The sequence below is a fragment of the Miniopterus schreibersii genome (genome assembly GCF_964146895.1).
Source record: "Miniopterus schreibersii genome assembly, chromosome: 12".
Lineage (NCBI taxonomy): Eukaryota > Metazoa > Chordata > Mammalia > Chiroptera > Miniopteridae > Miniopterus > Miniopterus schreibersii.
The window spans coordinates 40,491,603-40,508,094 of NC_138112.1; the positions used below are offsets into that span (position 1 = coordinate 40,491,603).

The following is a 16,492-nucleotide window of genomic DNA, read 5'->3' on the forward strand; positions in this document are numbered from 1 at the left end:
TTCCAAATGAAAGTCTTGGGAGTTGGCCATTCACCGTTCTAGGCTGCTCAACTAAGGTGGGCCCTATTGGCTCAGTTGGGCATCAATATCCTCCCACCACTCAGTGACTGCCCCAACTCTGGAGATGGTATTTTCACTGAACACCCCCAAGACCATTCTCTGAGGCACACAGGAGGAGAAAAGGGAGGAAGGCTGCCCGAATTCCATCAGTAAGTCCAGAAATTTGTTTCCCAGGTCAGAGCAGAGGCTCAGCTCAGTAACTTCCATTCCACTCTGGGACAGTCCTGATACAAAGCCAAAGGACAGGGTGATACAACATGGCCTTCCTGCTCCCAGAGCAACCTGATCTCCAATAGTTGGATGGCCACATAGGGTCCAAGACAGCCTCATCCTCCAAGTGGGGCTACAGCTAGGCCACCAGATAAAGAAACTCTTGAGGTCAATCACAGCTTGTGAGAGTAAATAGAACAGTAGCTAACTAGAGTCAGAGCAGAAATTGAGTCCAGTGAGCTCATCTAAGAATCCACTAAAGCCTTACCTGCCTGCCCCCAAGCTGGGTCGGAACCCCAAGTCCTCTAAAATATAGCAGCAATGAACATAGAGAAGTTACAAGATAGAAGGCCTCTCCGAAGCAGGCAAACTATGATGCCCTTTAGGAACATCCCCAATGCCCTGGTCCAGTAAAGATGGACTGCTGTATAAAGCAGAACCGGGAACGATGCAAAGCCAAGAGGGAGAGACATGCTCAAGACACTGGTGACGGTTTTAAAACATGGTCCCCAAATTCCTCAACATGTCTGTCTCTTTGATCTAGGCTCTGTGACTACTTGACCAACAGAATAGAGCAGAAATGAATATGTGCACTTTTCAGGCCTAGGCCTCAGGTAACCAGGAGCTTCTCCTTCCTGTCTCTCATGCGGTAAGGAAGCCCAGGACATGTGGAAAGGGCACAAGCAGGTGTCTGACAGCAGTTCTTAAGAGTCTTAGAAGCCTTGTTATTTATAGGGAATGACCCTTAGAAGGCCTTTGTCTGTGAGAGTCTATGAGGCAGCACTTTAAATCTTTTTTCAGGTCTTAACAAAGGATCTTTCAGTCCCACTCCAGATTTTTTAAAAAGACTTATTGAAGGAAAATTAAAGCACAATAAACCGTGCAATTTAAAATGTACAGTTTGATGAGTTCACACACACACACACACACACTCACACACTCACACTGTGCTCACACACTATAAAAATGTCACTGTAATCTGGAAGCCACTTTTCCCCCCCCAATTACAGTTTACTTTCAGTATTATTTTGTACCAGTTTCAGGTGTATAGCATAGTGGTTAGACCATCATATACTTTACAAAGTGTTCCCTCTAATATTTCCAGTACCCACCTGGCCTCGTACATAGTTATTACAATATATTGACTATATTCCCTGTGTTGTACTTTACATCCCTGTTCTGTAACTACCAATTTGTGCTTCTTAATCCCTTCACCCAGTCCCCCAACCCCCCTCCCCTCTGGTAACCACCTGTCTGCTCTCTGTGCCTATGAGTCTGTTTCAATTTTGTCTGTTCATTTATTTTATTTTGTTCTTTAGATTCCACATATAAGTGAAATCATGCAGTATCTGTCTCTCTCTGACTTATTTCACTGTCGCAAATGATAAGGTTTCATTCTTTTTCATGTGGAAGCCATTTCTTAATTTGAGAACTTTTTCCTGTCTAGAGAGAATGGGAATAAAACGAGTTTTGACTTACGTTTCCTTTATTTATTTATTTTTAAATATATATCTTTGTTGATTTCAGAGAGAGGAAAGGAGAGGGAGAGAGAAATAGAGACAGCAATGATGAGAGAGCCATTGATTGGCCACCTCCTGCACGCCCCCGACTGGGGATCGAGCCCGCAATCCGGGCATGTGCCCTGCCCGGGAATCAAACAGCGATCACGTGGATCCTAGGTCGACGCTCTACCGCTGAGCTGCGCCCGGCCGGGCTATGTTTCCTTTAAAGTTTGCTTGAAAACAGAACAGTTCCCCTTTTTTGGCTCATCTCTTTTCTCTTTTACTGTCGGCAGCTAGAATAAGTTCACAGGTCTTCACATCGACAGGAACGGCACTCAAGGACCCGCACACAGTAAGACAGGCTGCACCCTGAGTCGAATCTGTGCCTGGACCCTATTTAGATAACAAGATCCTAGCAGGCAAGCTGATATCATCAACAGGGTGAGGCTTGGGCTGGAGGGAGAGAGTGTATTCTGCATTTAGGAAGGATGTGAATTTTTGTGAGCAGAGAGCAGACTGTGGCAGATTGTATCTCCCACAGACAGTGACCACAAGATTCCATCTCACATGCCCTTCTCACAGGGTGAGGTTCATTCTCCTCTCATCAAGCAGGAACTATTGTCCTTCCCCTGGTGTGATGGGATTTATAATAAATATATATTTGGTCTTCATCTAGATTCTGGCACAGAGCTCCTAAAACCCTTGGCATTTCCTAAGGGATCACTGGGATAAAGGTGCATTTTGTTATGAAGTGGCTTTTGGACCCCATCTAAGGTTGGGAGCTGGTTTCCAGGAGAACCAACCTTGTGATAAGAGGGTTGGAACTTTCAGTCCCACCCCCTGACCTCTGGGGAAGAGACAAGGGCTGGAGGTTGAATCAATCACCAATGGCCAAGGGTGCTAGAGTTTCACAGTGATGAAGCTGTACAGGAAATCAGCAGGCATGACAAGTCTTCTGAGAACAGCCCCTGCTCCCTGCCAGGTCTTCCAGCACACGTGCAATCTCCTGAGAGCAAGTGGCAAAGTTCGCACCATCTAGGTGGGCGAATTGGCTCTAAACGTAACACTTCCTCGGTCTGCAAGTCACCAAGCTGCTTCTAGGTTCACCCCAGCTCATCAGCACCAACATCATGAAGCCTGACCTCTGGAATTCGGAGGAGCTCTGAGAATGCCCCTCCCACACCCAGAGCTGAATGCAACCAAATCTTCTGAGCTAGAATAGGAACAGCCCTCGGGGAGGGTGTATCTGGCAACTAAGGGTGAATGAAGCCTCATCAACGAGAACGGGAGACCTGCTGCAGGAGACCAAATCAGAGCAAAGAACAAAACTTTGGTGGGCAAATGAAAAGGCTTAGATTTCCTCCCCCTTTGCATATATCTTGCCAAATCAAGACTGCGCTACAAAGGAAAAGGAAGAATATAAGTTAGCAAAACACCTGAAAAAAAACTAATAATGGAATGGAATTTGGGATCGTTAGCCCATATTGGCTTATTGGTAGCACCAGGTGAAGTCTGAGTCAAATTAAGGATACAGCCTTGCAGATACGTATCTTGACAGTTCTGCAGGGTCCTGTCAGCCCTACTACACACCAGCTTCCCACGCCCCAGAGGACACTGGTCCCCAAATACAGATATAAATGCCTATTAGTACATTAGGATCCTCCACCTCCATGTGCATGGCTTGGAGGTCCCCAAGGCAGCCAGGGAGTCAAAGGCCCAGCTTTTCAAGGCTCTAGGACCCCTACACTCCCCAACCAAAGTTTCTGTCAGTCAAACCAGGGAGTCTTTTCCCACTGGGACTCCTGGGCTGGCAATGATAAAAGGGCCCAGGTTGCTGCCAAACATCTATTGAAAGGCTAGACTAAGAAATTCAGGTGCCGAGGTCACCAATCCAAGTTGTAAATGCCTTGAAGAAAGAGAATGGATCACCCTTCTTTGTGCCCTACTGTCCACCACAGAGCGGTGGATAGTCCTTGGAGCTCACTAACAATGACTTCCTCAATGAACCAGTGACTTACTGCCCTACTCAGCCAAAGAACTCCCCCCAGGTGTGACTGGGGTGAAAGCAGCCAGAGAAACCACCAGGTGACAATTTCAAAATGACACTTCCAGTCCAGCGGCTGCCTCTGGGAGATGGGAGAAGGGTGTAGCTAGCCACAGAGGCCTGTGACTCATGCCAAAAGCCCAGGAAAGGAGGGAGGGAGGGAAGGAAGCAGAAATGCAACAGGAAGGAAGGGAAGGGAAGGGAAGACTTCGAAGGGAGGCTGGAAAAATGCTTTTTTTAGGCACATCAGAGGCTCAGATATTTACAAACACCATCCATCTTGTTATGACGGCAAGCGTGCTAGGAAGCAAAAGAGCAACTTCTAAAAACGTTTAAAACATGTAGCTGTGTATTCCCAATAGGACCTGGGGAGCCATCGGCAGTCCTGATTCTGCTTCGTGACTGATGCAAACAATGCGTCGCCCCCACCCTCGCAGTGAAAATTAGAAGAAAAAATGAACACTTAAAGGAGTTAAGGGCTACTGGGTATGGTAATTTCTAATTCAGGTTCTAAATATACTATTTCTTTAAAATTAAGAATAAAACCATACAATCAAATATAATGTTTATTTTACCTCTACAGTCTCCCATTAAAGATATAAGAACTTTAATTCCCAGTCTCCATCTGCCACCAGACTGGTGAGAGCCCAGCAAGGCAGTTGGTTCTCCAGAAGTAGACAATGGGAGACAAAGACTCTGAGATCTAGACCTGTTTCTCCTTGGCCACTACATGCCCTGGGAGAATTCAGTTTTTCTATCTGTTTTACCCAAGAAGCTGATGGTCCCTGCCATTCTCAGCCTCACCCCGTTCAGGGAAGCAAGTGTGCAAGCAACTCTAGTCCAGGTTAGAGAGGGCATGTGGACAGAGGGCAGGGTGTTCTTACTGGTTTGTTGCCACAGAGTGGATATCCAATTTGTTTGTCTAAGTACCAGGCTCTTAGGTACTTAACAAGTCAGCACCTACCAATCTCCATTCATTCTGTTGGCACAGCCCATCCAGATCATTCCCACTGGGACCAAACCCTGCGTGTCTGGAGTGGGGAACTCCTCCTGCCTCATTCATGCCCATGACCCCCAGGGGCTATGTCCTGCACCCCATTCTACCAACCATATCTGGACTCCAGCTCTGAATGAATTAAACATCTACCACCGCCCCTGGCCAGACCTAAGGGTGCTGCGCCCCGCTGCGCTCAGCCCGGCACTGCCCAGCCCAGACATCTGGGAAGGAACAGCCCTAGCCCACCCTAAGCTGAGCCCCCTTCTCATAGCTAGGTATCCATTCTGGCAGCTGAGGTACCAAAAGCCAAATCTGTCCACCTGAGATTCAGCAGAAGGGGCTATGATAAAAGGTACGTGGCTTTAATAAAAGAGCCCAGAGGTTCTTCTAGGATATCAGCATCCAGGCTTGGACAAGACCTGAGCAGCGCTGGCGAGAGCTGGACACCTACCTGCCAACTCTGGAAGCTTTTCTCCCATCCTAGGGAGGGAGCTAACCTTTACTGAGCGGCTCTGTGCCAGACACTATGCTAAGCACTGACATATATTATGTCAGTTAGGCCCCACAGCAACTCTGTGACACAAGTCCTATTACTATTTTACAGAGGAGCAATCAAGATTTTAGAGGGCATAAGAAAACACCCTGAGATCTCGCTATTTGGTAAGCAGTTAAAGCTTGGATTCAAAGCCAATTCTATGAGTCCAAAATCGTGGTTTTTCTGTGGTCCAACATTCCCACTCTTAAAAAGAAGACAAAGCCAGCAAAGTGGATTATAGGTTCCGCTGACTGAAATTCCTGAAGCTGCTTTGTCTGCAGCCCAGCCTAACTTCTTGTAGCCCCAGACTTCTGCTTGGAACTTGTGCTAATATGCATAACTGCTCCCTCCTCCCCTATCGTGGTCAGCCTCCCTCGCTATAGCACAGCCTAGCTCAGGGGGGGCTCCCTGAGCTGTCCCCAACTTGAGGAAAAGATACATCCAGAAGAACATCAGCTGCTTCTTGCTGGCTCCATTCCTGGAGCTCGAGGCTCCTCCAACAGCACAGAGCAACGTTTGTTTCATGGTCCCTGTTTGCTCTCTCCTATGGAGACTCACAGAACTAGAAAATGATATACATATTAGAGGCGACTTTTGCTTCATGGTCAGAGTGAGCTGGGGCCAGATTATTTACCTGGATGGCTGTCAGAGTCATGATGATAATCACCTACATTTTGGCAGGGATCCTCCCCAGGACCCAGGGCATTTGCCTGTCCCTTGATGACCCCCTCCAGTGAGCCCCATTTCCCCAATAGTGCTCCCCTACTCACCTGCTCAGAGTCCCCCGAGGGGCCTTAGTGCCTCCAGCTCCATGGGTAATGCTGGAATTCTTGTTGGCAGTCATGGTCATTTCGGCTCTCTGCAAACCCAGAGCCCTGCAAAGACAAGGCCTATAAGCCAAGTTTCCATGGGCAGCCAAAGCACCTCAAACATTTCCAGATGACCTCCAACACTGCCAAGAGGGTTTCTGTGGCGGGTGGCAGGAACCACTTTCCCACATATATTTAATTTCACGTGTTATAGCTTAGAAGCCTCAAAGGCTTGATCTGGGTTGGGAAAAGAATCTAACATTACTTATCTATTCACAGAAAATGATAAAACTCCATCTCCTCCTACCTCTTCCCATTTAAGTTAGTTTCCCAAATTCCTAGCATGCCAGACAGCCTTTATAAATTTTGCCATATTTGCCTACCTCCTGAACAACGATTTATTCAATATTTTTCTTGAATCAACTTGAAATTAACTCACCAATTGCAGAATCTGACAAGGTAATCCTAAAATATCATGGCAATGTAAGGGACCCAGAGCAACCAAAACAATCTTAAAAAAGGGTAACATTGGAGAATCACTCAGACTTACCAATTTCAAAACATACTACAAAGTCGGAGCAATTAAGACAGCCTGTATAGGCATGATAATAGAAATAGAGATCAATGGAATAGAACTGAAAGTTCAGAAATGAACCCATACATTTGTGGTCAACTGATTTTCAACAAAGATGCCAAGACAATTCAACAGGGAAAGGAGTCTTTTCAACAAATGGTGCTAGGACAACTGGGTAGTCATATGTGCAAGAATAAAGTAGGACCCTTACCTCATACCATACAAAAAAATTAAGTGAAAATGGATCACAGACCCTACTGTAAGAGTTAAAACTACAAAAGTGATGCCTAGAAGAGAATATTGAAGTAAATCTTGTAACACCGGATTAGGCAACGGTTTCTTCACTATGATACCAAAAGCACAAGCAACAACAATAATAAAAGACATTAACTGTGTTATGTCGAAACAAATTCACCAAATTGATCTAAAGATTGAGCAGCAGAATATTCATCAGTTGCAGAAATTGACAAGGTGGCCCTAAAATTTCATGCCAATGTAAGAAACCCAGAGCAGCTAAAATGATCTTGAAAAAGAAGGATACAGTTTTGTGCTATTAAAAAATGCCATCAAGAAGGTAACAAGACACTAGGATGACTATAATAAAAGACATAAAATCAAGTACTAGTGAGGCTGTGGAGAAACTGGAACCTTTATTCAAAATGTGCAGCTACTGTGGAAGTTCCTCAAAAAGTTTACCATATGACCCATCACCATCCACTCCTAGGTATATACCCGAGAGAAATGAAAACATTGCGTCCACACAAATACTTATACACACAGATGTTCGTAACAGCATTCTTCATAGTGGCCAAAAAGTAGAAACAACCCAATATCCACCAACAGATGAATGCATAAACAAAATGTGGTAAATACATACCACGGAATATTGTTCAGACATAAAAAGGAATAAAGTACATTGATACATTATACATTATACAACATGGATAACCCTTCATGCCATTTTTTTGAAATGTGCAAAACAGGGCAAATCTATAAAGACACAAAGTGGTTGCTGAGGGTTGGGTTAGGGTAGAAGAATGGGGAGTGACGGAATGAGTATGGGGTTTCCGGAATTAGATAATGGTGATGGTTGCAGAATTCTGTGAGTATTAAAAACAATTGATTTATATACTTTATGTGAGTCAATTATATGGTAGGTAAATATATCAATTTAGATTTCAAAAATAAAACAAAAACCTTTTTTAAGTGCCTTGGAGAGTGGATGTGAGACAACCACAGTGACAGTGCAGTCTGGCCTGGACTGACACCACCTTCATAGACGCTGAACAACTAAGGAACAGTCTTTCTCTCACTCTGATTGGCACTCTCATCACACTGACCAAAATCAAGTATACTTGGATGTGAAAGTTAAACATATTTGTTTATGGCCTCTAAAGACCTTAATCCCAGAGGCCGTCTATTTATTACCTTGGTGCAAATAAGTGATGGTCTCGATGGTAAAAATAAGCCAGACCCTAATTCTTTTCTTTTTTATTCTTTTTTTTATTCTTTAATATATCTTTACTGATTTCCGAGAGAGGAAAGGAGAGGGAGAGAGAGATAGAAACATCAATGATGAGAGAGTCATTGATCAGCTGCCTCCTGCACGCCCACAACTGGGGATCGAGCCCCCAACCCGGGCATGTGCCCTGACCGGGAATCGAACCCTGATCGCCTGGATCCTAGGTCGACGCTCAACCGCTGAGCCACGCCCGGCAGGGCAGACCCTAATTCTTTATATCATTTCTACCTTTTCCCTAATTTCAACATGAACTGCACTACCTCTCATTTCTTTCACTTCACAGAAGCTGCCAGGGTGGGGTTCTGGTGATGGTGGGAGTGGGAGAGGGTGGAGTGGGAGTTGGAAAGGGCGGACGCAGCCAGCAGGAAGAAGTCATTTGTCTAATGGTGACAGAAACGAAACGTCCCTCCTAGGTGATACTACAGATGCTTTAGGACAAGGAAACCAACCCTGGGCTTCACTTTTGTCCTTCGTGAAGTGGAGAAAGCCATCCCTCCGTGTTGGGGGAAAAGCGTTTATAAACTGAAGTCTCCAGCACAATGTGAGTGGCGAGGAGGAGCAGGGGGAGGAGGGACACGCGCACTGGCTCTGGAGAGATGTTCTTGACTTGCACCAGCCCGGTGCCCAAGTTAAGCGCTTGGCATATGGCTGTGTGTGTAACAGAAAGAAGGGAGAAAAGAGGCAGCCTCTGGAAGCTTTCCCAGGCCAGTTTTCAGGGTCCTCAGGGAACACAGTGTTACAAGGAATCAACTTGCTGAGCATAAGCTTTCAACTGTGCCCATGGTAACAATGGTCGCAATAACCACGTAACCCATCAAAACAACACTGGACGTGCTCTAGCAGCTCCAGGGCAAGCCCCCAGGGAAAGGGCGAAAGACTGTGGAAAGATGAAAAACTGAAATATCTTAAAAGAACATGATGAAAAATGTTCTCTTTCCCTGAATTCCTGATGTAAGGAGGGTGGACCCACTGCTCTGAAATGCTGCTATGTAGTTGAACATGAGAACAGAGCCAACTCGGTAAAAAGGAAAACTGTAGATGACTCTGACGTTTGCTTGGACCAAGAAGAAATATTCTGTGAAGATGTAACCAAGAGAGGAGTGAATCAAAACTGCTCCCCAGCCCATGGCAGGGACCCTTGGTCACACTTCTGCAAGTGCATAGCTGTTATTCTCAGCAGTCACCTAGGAGTTAAGGCATCACGGGCAGGAACTGCTGAGAACCCCAGAGGACCCATTAAGTCAGAAGAATATGAAAAATATATTCTCCTCACTGTCCTCGCTCCCACCTGCTCTCTATAGGCCACATCTATCAGGGTCAGGGAATAATCTAGGGGGTTGAAAAACTGAGGACCCGGCTAACCCTTTACACCTGAAGCTCAGGCTTGAGCATCCTGCATGACTGGCTTCCTAGGGGACACTGCTTCTTTCAGGGCCCTATGAGCAACCCCAGGCTCTCACCTATGCTTTCAGCCTAACACCTTGGCTAGTCAGGCTGCAAGGAGAGAAGATGCTCCCGAGCAGAGGAAATAACTCCTGGGAATGGAGCAGAGAAACAAGGGAAATGAGAGGCTGTTTGGCTAGTTCCCAGGCCCATCCATGGCCAAGTCCAGACAGAAACTGCATGTTTGGGAAAATGGAATTGTTGAATTAGCATCTACCACCAATCATGAGTTGCTCTAAACCCACAGCTCTGACAAATTATAAACTATCTGAAGAGTCACAACCGGAGAAAGGAATATAATAAGGAACTTCTAGAATTTGTCTACAAATTCTGTATTGAGACAGAGACCCCAGTTCCAGACGCTTAAGGTGCAGTGGGAGTTAGATAACTAAGTCCAACCCTGCCTCTATCAACTGCTACTTAAGTGACATTGCACCAGTGATTTTCAAAGACTCAACCTTCTCACTATAAGAGCAATAATAATAATAGGACCTACCTCACGTGATTGTTATGCTTAGCACACAGAAGCTTAATACCAATCGGTTTTACTTCCAGTTTATGCTTCTCTAGGTATTTGGAAGGCAACCTCTCCATTCACAAGTTCGAGTCATTTTTCAGACTTCCTGGCATGGCCATTCCATACATTTACTCTATGCTAGGCATGTGAAAGGTCCAAGATATAAAAATGGACAGACACAGTCCTGCCCTGGAGGAGCTCACTGTAAAGGGAAAAAAGCCAAGTCAAAGGTCAAGTGAAAGGAAGGCCTCATAGCGAGGCGATATCTGAAGTAAGCCTTCACCTATCATTACCCACAGTAATTGGCCCTAAGGAAAAGCAAAGGTACATTTATTATGAGACATGCAGCCAGATTCTTTATATAATTATAATAGCTAAAGTTATAAGCACTTCATATGTATTAAATCTTTCAATCCTTGTCACAACCTTATGAAGTAGGTTCTATTATTATTTACTCATCAGAGAGGAAACCAAAGTACAGAGCAGTAAGCAGCTTGCCCCAAGTCACACAGCCAGAAAGTGCAAGGCAGGAATCTGAGCCCAGGCGGCCTGCACTGGTTGGTGCCCAGCTCTGAGCAGGACTCTGCATAGCCTCCAGTCACCTTCTAATTCAGCTCTCACCATTCAATGAGGTAGTTGATAACTAAGATCCGTTCTTCCAATTAGCAGGTTTAGGTTCAGAAAGACTAAATGACTGGCTGAAGCTCACTCACGTAGTGAAGGAACAGAGCAGGAATGGGGACTCAGCTCTGCCTGACTCCCCCGTCTACTTGCTTTCCTTGACATCAACGGGGTGCTTATTAAAAACGCAGAGCCCCAGGCCCACCTGCACCTTCTGAATGGGAATCTGTGGGGGTGTGGCCTGGGAATCTGCATTTTTCAGAAAGCCCTTTAGGCTGGTCTTATATACCTGTAAGTATGAGAATGTGTGTCCTCCAGCTGCTCTCTGAGGACTTGGAAAGGTACAAAGGGTCCCTACCAACCATCTTCCCAAGAGTTTGCCCAGCTGTGAGCAAATAAAGATGGACACTCGGTCCCTCTTTCTCCTGCCACCCCTCGGCTTCTTCCACCCTCAGTGACAAAGGAGCAGGCACATCACTGGATCCCGTGGAAGCATTTTCACTGTCTCCTCTGAACAGTTTCCTCAGTCTTCAGGTGCTCTCAGAGTTCTTGTATCTCAAAACAGCTCTCCTGCCACCCACCTCTGGTAGCTAACAACTGCTTTCCTCACTTTCTCCTTTTTTCCCCTAGGAAAAAAAAGTTTATACCCAAAGTCATAAACTGTTGTTAGCAAGAGCAAAAATGTCTCATTTGGCCTTCCCTTTATTTGTAAAAATTCTGATTCAGTTATCAAACATTTTAAGAATTGGATGTATACAAATAAAATACAAATAAAAATCAGATTTTGGCTTCTCTTGAAAAATCAGAAAATCTGTCTCCATTTCTATACAGGGGTGGGTGCAAGTAGGCTTACAGTTGTCTGTATGAAAAGACATGCAGGTTATGATTATTACAATAGCTGGAACTCTGCTTCACATGCTCACAAGTATAAACCTACCTTTGTCCCTCTCCCTCGTATGGCCACAGTTGGCCAGACCTGAGAAGTGGCCCATTTAGATGCAGCAAGCTCTCTGCAATTATCACTGTCCCCCGCTACCCAGGGCCTGCAGCTGGCCAGTCCTACGCAGCTCTGTACCTGACTCTCGCAGTCAGCAGGTGAGCGATGCGGCCCCAGCAGGGAGGGGGTGCGGGGTGCTGCGCTGAGGGCAGCCACGGCTGGGCCTGAGCAGTGCCGGGCAGAAGAGCCTGTTCCAGGGCAGGGCATCGCCTCTTGGCCACTTGAAAACCCACATCTATTCCCCTCAAGTGCCACTGGAAGAAAGAGCCTCTGGAAGGCTCCCTGCTTTTGCTCAGGCCAGCCTCATCCTGCACACTCTCCCTGGCTTCCTGAGTACTCCATCCCCGCAGTCCAACCCAATCGCCTGACCCAGATGCTCTCCCCAAGGCCTAGGACGAGCCCCCCTGGAGGTCAGTCTCTGAAGGGAGTGCCTCTAAGAATGAACCTTCTCATCCTAGAGCAAAACACCAGTGCCCCTTGTCTAGGTGACATTTCTAAGTGTCTATCTGGTACTTTCCCACAGGCCTAACTGTGGACGTGACAGCACACCTTGCCCCTGAAGGAGGAGACATTTGAACCCCGAGAGTGATGAGAAGCAGATGCAAGCATCTGGAGGGAAGCCTCCCACTCCGCTGGGCTGGTCCCCACCGAGAGGAAGTGCACGGCCAGGACCCCAGCCTTACTTGTCCAGGTGAGAGGTCCAGATGCCTGACAAAGGGAACCTCAGAACCACGTGAGAGGATTTCTGCCGACATCCACATTCCACTAATTTCTTAAGCAACCTCTCATGTGGAAGTAATAGCTTAGGAAACAGCCCAAAGGGAAGGAGGAAAGCAGTGGGAAAGGGAGCCGAGCCCTGTGTGTGCCCTGAGAGCCTGGTGACAGTCCACAGACTACAGCTCTGCACAGCTGTGATGTGACTGCCCTGAGGCAAACCTGCCCAAGGAACACCTACTTACCCTGCCCAGGCAACACCTACTCAGACCCTCCCGACCCTTTTACTGACCCTCTCTTGCAACCTGTTTTCATCCCTAGGCCCTGGCAGCTCCCCACAGCAGGGCCTAGCTCTTCAATTTCTTCCTCCAAGAGTCTCAGCAACCAGTATTGCCACTGCAAGCTTCAAGGAGGGTCATCATTAGAATGAGTCCCTTTTAAGTACCCAAACCAGAGTTCTCAAAAGTGTGAGAGCGTGATGGCTCCTTTCTCTCCTGCAGGTGTCCCTGGATTGGGCTAAGGTGGGAAAGGCTTTATTTACCTTTCATAGCTCTGCCTGAACTAACACCTCCAAGCCTTGCTATAGCAGCTCCCCTGCACAGCCTGTTCTCTGGCATCCCTAGGAAGTTCAGCCATCCCACTGGTCTCCTGACACCCTGGCCCCGCCTGTCCCCACATGGCTGAGAAAGCTGTAGGGCAGTGCTAGCTAGTTCTCCAGAGAGCTCTGCACACAAAAAGGTGCTCAAATAAATGTTAACTGACTTGTTAAGTGATGACAAAAGGAGGCCCCAAGGAGTCCAAGGCAAGGATGAACAAAGGGCCCTAGAAATCCTAGCACTGGCTGGATCCCTTCAGGTGAGCTCCTTCCCTTCTAAACGTCAGTTGCTATAAAATCGATGACTTTTTCAACTTTAGCTGCCACCCAGGGGGACTGTAACGGCAGGCCTCCCCCCGCCCCCTCCTCGGGCAATCCTGATCTTCACAAGTGTCCCTATTATCTTCCAGGACAGGGTCTCACCCAACACAACCACGAGGAAACAAGGAAAGGCTGTTCCAGGGAAATCTGCCTTCATCTCATTCACACTGGTTTTCCCCTCCCTCATCCCTCTTTTCCTGCCTTTCCTGATGCATTTCTCACTGGTTTATCTGCCCATAGCCTTGTCTTTGGCTCTGCTGTGTCTAGAAACAAGGGACTACAAGGGAAGGGGGAGGAAGTGGGCTTGAGGTTGGATGGGTGGGCATTTAAAGCTTTAGAAAGGGAGCCAGGAAGGATTTTCTGAAGTCTATCCCATAATTGCCTCCAAAATGCCGGACCCTTTTGCTCCGTCACTACTTCTACATACCTCGTACCCTGGATCCTTTCCATTCCTGCCCCAGGTTCTGGGATTCTAGGTCCAGAAAGCCCTTCAAGCAAAAATGTCGAGGGGATTATGAGCCCAGTCAAGTGGAGAGGAACCAAGACCTGTTTTTGCCGGAGGTTGGAAGAATGGCTGGGTATTTTGACAGGTCCCTATGAGGGTGGAATCCTCCTCAACCAGTCACAGAAAAGATGATTTTGTTGTTGCTGTTGTTGAATAATCATCCAAAGCAAAATCAAGCTCTCTTTCCATCTCTTCCCTGTCCACTTATCACTCCCACATCCTTTCCCAGCCCTCCTCCTCAAAGAGCCCTTTAAGTCTGGGTTTCCAACCTCGGCCACGTTCAATCCCTTTTCCTGCCAGATGGTCCTTCTCCACTTCAGTACAGATTCCGTGGAGGTTGGGAGCTGATTTTAAACATTTCCTGAAAGCCTGAAATGGGGTGAGGGTTTGTTAGGCAATTCCAGGCCAAAGAAAATCTGGTTGCTTCCAAGATAGTTTTAAAAACCTAGACACAGCTGTTCCTGCCAGTCTGGAAACAGCCTCTCGGCAAGCGGCTGAACCAGCTCTGCAGGATGCTGGAGCCCACTCTGCCCAATGACTCGCCACCATGTGGAAAAATAAAGTAGAACGAAGGCTTGCCCCATAAAGAGCCCGCTCCTGGGGGCGAACCACTTCTTTCACTTTGGCAAGAAGAACCTGGCAGGTCCCGTAATCAGGACGATGACTCCAAGACCTCAGACCTGTCTCTCACCAGCGCCTTGCCTCTGGCCAGGCGCAGCTGACAGCTGCCGTTTCCTGCATGCGCTAGGGATGTCATGCCCCCAAGCTTTTCTGTCCAACCAATTCCTTCTATTTTTACGTCCCCCACCTCCATTCTTTCATAAATATCCAGTTCAAATGTCAACTACTTTCTGAAGCCTTTTCCTGATCCTAACGCAACCTCATTCTCACCCCTCCCATGCTCTCTGGTCTAGTTGAACTCAAACTGATTGATGGCAAATGTCACCCCCGCTCCAGAAAAACACGCCACCCACAAGCTGGCTTTCTCAGAAGAAGATTAAAAAATAGTACAGGGAAAGGGACTGGGAAAATCTCAATACCTCCTTTTTCCTATCTGTAGCACAGGAAGAATACCCCATCTCTATAATGAGGACATGAAGATTAATGTGGGGCCATTTATAAAAAGTAGAGGAAACTTAGAACCAAGACAGAATACAGTTGAAGTTTCTGGACCAAGGGTTTAGCTTTCCCTGAACTCTCAGCCTTAAGACCTTTTCCTTTGTCCTCACATATATATTTTTTGTTGTTGTTGATTTTAGAAAAAGAGAGGAAGGGAGGAGAGAAAGAGACATCGATGGGAGAGAGAACCACCGATCGGCTGCCTCCTGCACGACCCCTACTGGGGGTCAAGCCCACAATCCAGGCCTGTGCCCTGACCAGGAACTGAACAGGCGACCTCTGGGTACATGGGATGACTCCCAACCAACTGAACCACACTGACCAGGGCTGTGGTCAGTTAGCTGACTTCGTTTCCTCCTTCACTGAGAAAATAGAAACCATCAGAACAGATCCTCAGTAAGCTACCACCATTAATCACCTTCACCCACCACCAGCATCAGTGCAGATCTTGTCAATTCCCTGCTCAAATCCCCTACATGGCTCCCAGTGACTCAAAGTCAAAGCCAAAATCTTTACAATGACTTACAAGGCCCTTCATCATCTGAGTCCCCATGATACCTTTGACCTCATTTCAACTACTCTTTCCATACCAGCCACATTATCTCATTTCCTCAAATACATCACACACATTCCTGCCTCGGGGCCTTCACACTTGCTGTGCCCTTTAGCTAGAACATTCTCCCCTTCGAGAACCTGTTCCCTCATCTCCCAGGTCTTTGGTCAGATGTTATCTTCTTAGTGAGGCCTTCCCTGACTATACTATAAGAAAATTAGTATTAAAATACTATTTTAAAAAACCTGCCTCCATCCCACTACCCCTCATCACCCCCTTTCCCCCCTTCAATTTCATTTTTTATTTTTCTCCATAGCATTTATCACCATCTGACATACTACTTTTCTTTTCCACTTAGTATGTTTATTTAAGCTCCATGAGGCTAGAGGCTTTTGTGTTTCTCCACAGCTGTATCCTCAGTGCCTAGAACAGTCACTGGGGCATAGTAGACCCTGGATAAATATATTTTTGAATCAAAAAACATTTGCCACCAGCTCAGAGTGGTCCTCCCTGGACAGGGAAAGCAGTTTCGGGCTCCATTATCCAGGTCCATCTTCTGACCCTACCAGCCTTCCCAGTTCAATCTGACTTACCCGCAGCAATTACACCCACGCAGAAAATTCAAAAGGGGGCCATGCCCTCTGAGCACCCAAAAGATCCAAGGCAGGGATGCTTTCTGCCCAAGAACTCAACTGAAATTGCTCTCTGCAAAGATTACCATCATTTTCCTACTGGGAAAGGCAAAGGTCCTTTCTCTGAGGTTTTAATGAATTACAGGGCCTGCCTTTTTCCTGACCTCCACTGTTTGGGACATTAGTGATAGGAGTAGCATTGCACAATCTGCCTGGGAGCTC

The 16,492-nt window shown here is 46.8% G+C and overlaps 1 protein-coding gene across 11 annotated transcripts in view; it reads right to left on the reverse strand.

Moving 5' to 3' along the window:
• DENND2B (DENN domain containing 2B) overlaps window positions 1-16,492 on the reverse strand; it is a 136,068-nt gene that overhangs the window by 40,838 nt on the left and 78,738 nt on the right. For 10 of the 11 annotated variants that reach the window (XM_081154157.1, XM_081154155.1, XM_081154153.1 and 7 more), the window contains one exon: window positions 6,119-6,223. In XM_081154157.1, the coding sequence (XP_081010283.1) occupies window positions 6,119-6,198 (80 nt within the window). In that variant the 5' untranslated portion in view covers window positions 6,199-6,223. Of the gene's footprint in view, window positions 1-6,118; window positions 6,224-16,492 lie in introns of those variants that run through there. The other variant, XM_081154151.1, reaches the window with a different exon arrangement.